General features: G+C 45.6%; 1 protein-coding gene across 8 annotated transcripts in view; it reads left to right on the top strand.

The window, feature by feature from the left end:
* sash1a (SAM and SH3 domain containing 1a) overlaps positions 1 to 5000 on the top strand; it is a 188082-nt gene that overhangs the window by 135936 nt on the left and 47146 nt on the right. The window contains exon 1 of one of the 8 annotated variants that reach the window (XM_031582004.2): positions 2547 to 3605. The exons of 6 other annotated variants lie outside the window; for them this stretch is intronic. In XM_031582004.2, the coding sequence (XP_031437864.1) occupies positions 3495 to 3605 (111 nt within the window). In that variant the 5' untranslated portion in view covers positions 2547 to 3494. Of the gene's footprint in view, positions 1 to 2546; positions 3606 to 3749; positions 4011 to 5000 lie in introns of those variants that run through there. One more of the 8 variants, XM_031582005.2, reaches the window with a different exon arrangement.

Below are 5000 nucleotides of genomic sequence, written 5' to 3'. Positions count from 1 at the left end.
CCTTCTCTTCCTCTTCCACCCCCTACCTCTCTTTCCTTCTCTTAGCTCTGGCATGTGTCATGAGACTCAGCAGCTGTAGCTGTTTTCAGGGCACGTACAGATAGCAGCCCAACATCTTCCACCGGGCCACACCAGAGCTGGAGCTCAGTATAAATCAGCTACCATCTGAAGAGAGAGAGAGAGAGAGAGAGAGAGAGAGAGAGAGAGAGAGAGAGAGAGAGAGGGGAAACAGGAGAAAGTGAAGGAAGGAAAGGTAGGGTTGGCAGGATATGGTTAGATGAGACAGGGACAGTGGTCTCATCTCCTAGATGTATATCACTTTCTTTCTGTAGTACATTAAATAAGGAGTTGTGTGGGAAACGAATACTGATACTGATTCCGTCTGTAGGGCTGATCACAGAACAGTGTAGAGTGTAATGCTTACATGCAGTGTCCTGTCGTACAGGCTCTCTCACCGCAAATGCAATGCTGTGCTCTGATCAGTACACTGTCCAGTCACTCAGCTGGTGAAGCAAAACAGCTTTATTGAGTGGTCCTCTGGGACACACAAGAGCACATGCATCCAAAACACCTTTTCATTTTTAGCTTTTTTTGTATTTTAAAGGACTCGCCTTTGCTATTTCAGCTTATGTGCCCTTTTTGCTTTCCTGAAAGCAAAAGACAAACTGTGTATTTTGAAAGGAGTTTGAATTGGTCATTGTTTACGTCATGTCACCAGTGCGTGTGGCTGTGTGCGACTGTGCGCTGCTGTCGTCAGGCTATTGTGCCCGTGGACCCGCTTTGTTCCCCGGGGACGCTTCTGAAAAAGAGCACGGCTATCTGGATAATAGCGGACTCCGAAACAGATTCTGCCCTGCTCTGGCGTCTGTCAGGAAAAGCTACTCTCTCGCAGTTTTAAGGTGGTTCACACAGGGGCGGACTGGGGGAAAAAAGTGGCCCGGGAGTTAGTGTCAGACCGGCCCACTCAGTACACGGCGCGCTGCCCACTCAATAGCCTACACGGCGCGTTGCCCATTCAATGCATCGTACGTATCGACCAGTCAGTGGCCTACTTGGAAAAATACCCATACACTTAACATTATTTTGGATGATTACAAAGAAATTACATCATATATGTTGTTTTTTTAAAATAACATTTGGATCCACCAATTTGCCTGGATGGACACATGGAATAAAATGATACTGGCTATTGTAACACTCCAAGGTAGGTATAGTTTGCTAGATGAATGGGCTTAACTCTGGGCTAGTATCAGATGGTTATACGTATAACTACAGAACCTTAAGGAATGAATATCCACACAATAAAGAAACTGGAATCAGAGGGTAGAATTAGTATGAACTATATTGTAGAAATTAACAGAATAGAACATACGATGGGGTGTGAACATCAGTGGTATCAGTAGTGTTGCATGCTGGGTGTGTGATTGTGTGTGTGTGTGTAGGGGTGTTGAAGGTGCATAAAACAATAAGTTAAGTAACAGAACCTAAACTAACTCTGCTGGCCCGGGTGCATTATAGTCACATGATAATAAAAACCAATATCAGTACACTCATGTGTTATTATGACCTCACTATCTAATCTAGATAACATATTAACATTGTTTATAATGTTAGTGTTGTGTGTAACACGGTGATTTTAGCATAACAAGCTAGCTGGTTAACTTATTTTACATAAGTTATTAGAAATTATAAGATTGCCCTCTTTACAACTACCACCATGGATAGCTTGCTCATCGATTGTAAACAAGTGACTACGGCTAACATGTTAAAATAAATCATCTCGATGATGACAACAGCGCCAGCTTGCCTATTTTACCAGATCATAACGGTCTCAATTTTGGACATTTATCTACCTAACGTTAGCTAGGCTAGTTGGTAGTGAACGTCACCTCATCTGTGAAAAGCAAGCTAACATTGGCCAATTCAACGCCACAACTTACCTTGTATCACTGTCACTGTCACGCGAAATAACAGTCGTAAATGGCCCAGAGTTTTCTTAAATGCAATTCCTCAAAACTACCAGATGCCCTACGGGCCGCTCCGTTTTAGAAGGGCTGACGGCACACGTCACTACGGTTGCGTGCCGTGGCGGGGCGTGTATGCAAATCCAGGTGCGTTTAATTTAAGAATCCTCATCCTCAATCCGCACAGCTGAGAACACTTCGGCTGTGTAAGAACCCATTTTCAGGTGTTCATTAATAAGGTGGAGATCGTTTCTTATGTTGAATTTCTGAAGTCCGTAAGAACACATTTCAGAAGACACTTCAGAACATTTTCGAAAAATGAGCACCATGAGTGTGAATACAGATCGCGAGGAGGAGTATAAAAATCAGTCAGTAAATTCCAATTGTGTAGTAACGAGAGGAAATTATACGTGTTCTGAGTAGTATGGAAAATAGTTGAGGGTGCCGTTGGAGTCATAGCGAGGGCCGGTTGGTGATGGTAGTGGGCTGGTATTTTGGACCATCCCAACCTCGTCGGCCCACCGGGGATTCCCCCGGTATCCCCGATGGCCAGTCCGCCCCTGGGTTCACATGCTATGTGTAGCAACAGCAACAACCAACTGGATGCAAAACAGATTTCGTGTTTTGTCTGAAAACTTTCCCTCCGAAATATAACCCGACTCACTTAAGACTTGTCTTCAGGCGGTTCTGAGAAATCATTACTTAAAACCCGCTGGCATTTTCTTTTGAGTTGTGGTTGTGTTCCTGCGCGTCCCGCTGCCTGACTCTACCAGCGGCTGTTGTGAGAACCGAGTTCGTTCCTGTGTGTGTGTGTGTGTATGTGTTTTCAGTGTAACTCATTCGTGCATGTGTGTGTGAGGGAGGAGTGTGCAGTCCCGTGAAAGCAAGGGGGAGCTCACTCGCGAGGGAGGAGGGAAGCGTGAAGAATTCAACAACACAGTCGAAGACGCTCGAGGCACTCGGGCTGCCTTTGTTGTTCAACTGTCTCGTTTCAGAGGACTTCCAGGAGATCACTTACTTTTGGCTTGAACTTTCTGGGGTTGTTTGTTACACACCTGATGGATATTGATTTCTCCGACTTTCAGTGCGCTATAGAGAGGTCTCCCTCGGGTTAGTGTTGGTTCGAGCCAGCGGAAAGACGTGCTACAGTTCCAAGTCAGTTCCACTGACGGAATGTCACTTGGGTCTTTACGACTTCACCTCTTATCCCATGCCTGGCGTTTAAAAAAAATTGATATAATGGAAGTTGGACTTTTTACGATGGAGTATTAGGCGGTCTGATGGCATTTTAAGGAAATTGTTTTAAAACTTTTAGAGTTGTTTTTTTGTGCGAACGCTGGTTTTCTCTTATGCGTAAAGGAATGACAAATCCATTGCGACGGATCGATCAACACACATTTTTTAGCCGAGCAGTGTGTCACTCGACTCGGGGAGCAGCAGCCCGTTCGTGTCACCGCCTCGCGAAGTGAAGAGTGAAGGTATTTGGCTTGAGTCGCGGGAGTTTTAGCATACCGATCCAAAGAGCTCATTATGGACGCCGATCAAGCCTCGGCCCCGGAGCCAGGTTCGGCAGAGTCCGCTGCTGACAGCAGCGTGCCTGACAGCTTCTCGCGGATGTGGACGGATGTCATGGGGATGCTGGTGAGTTGAGTGAAGGATACAAGTTTGGCCCTTGTGTGTGTGTGTGTGTGTGTGTGTGTGTGTGTGTGTGTGTGTGTGTGTGTGTGTAAGGGGGGTGCAGGAAGGTGGCAGTCCCTGAGAACGCCTTTTCAGCTGTGTGAATAATGGTGTGGGGGGCATTGTCTGTGTGGGGCCTATGTTGTGTATTGGTGCTGTTTCGCGCATGTGTAATCAGAACGCTCCCGTGAGTGTTTGTGTACCCTGCTTCCTTTGCGCGAGAGGTTCAGATCTGAGATCTCGGGCTGCCTTTCTTCCCTCAGCATCTGGTCGTGGAGTCCGCCAGGTCCTTTCTCATAAACGCCTTTATGAGCCGATTGGGCCGCTCTTAATTGGATTTAATCGCCACCTCAAACCGAGTAAAGAATGGTATGTAAACTCAAGTACAAGCTCTAACCCCTCAAACCGCAAGGAACTACTAACGTCAGTTAAGGTAGAGGTGGGTTGTCTGAGACTTTAGTCTGGGTCGTGTTTATTACAAGGCTCTATCGCCTGTCCTCGGGTTGTGTTTGTCACACACTTAACACGTGTTGACTTCTGTGTTGTCTACCGAAGGGCTTCGGTCCTTCTCTCCTACGTCCATGAGAACAGCATGCCTTAACTGAATTCGCGACCTTTACGGGAAACGGAGGCTTTGATCTAATTTTCTAGCCCTAACATATTACTTTCAACACAGGGGCTTGTCTTATTTTCTTTGGGAGTGGGACTACCAAAATATGTAAGAGAGATGGAGAGAAACAACAATTCTGGTCACTCATTTTCACTGTTTTGATATAATAGATTTATAGAAGACCTTTACTGATACACACAGTGGACCTTTGAATGGAACACAGATTAGACTTGGCAGTGTGTTGTGGTGTGGTGGGGGTTGTGTAGAGATCAGAGCAACTGGAGTGTGATAGGCCATAAGGCAGGCCTTTTGAAGTCAGAGGTGTAAGACGTGTGTGTGTGTGTAAGAGCTTTTGATGGTATGAGCAAGGGTAATAGGACACAGTCTTTGAGTAGTGGATTGAATCTTATGTGTGTCATGAAATTAAGATGTGTGAGATGAATGTTGAGACAAATGTGGGATGTCTGACTGCACTGCATTTCTCTGTAAACACACACACACAGACACAGCCACAATGAGACTTCAAGGGTGTGTGTGAATGTTTGCATGTTTCTGTTATGTTTTACACCCATTTTGACAAACATTCAGTCAGGGCAAAACAGTATATGGTCCTACGGTGTGTGTGTGTGTATGTGTGTGTACACAAAAGCCAGAGGCCAGAAGATGTGTGTTTGTGAAACAGCATGTTCGTCCACTTCCTTTACTGGGTGTTCTAGCCTTACGGGAAGAATTCAACATATTGTGTGCCT

Source organism: Clupea harengus, chromosome 15 (genome assembly GCF_900700415.2).
Source record: "Clupea harengus chromosome 15, Ch_v2.0.2, whole genome shotgun sequence".
NCBI lineage: Eukaryota > Metazoa > Chordata > Actinopteri > Clupeiformes > Clupeidae > Clupea > Clupea harengus.
Note: the sequence above shows the minus strand (reverse complement) of the source record. Positions and strands in the feature narration are given on the sequence as shown.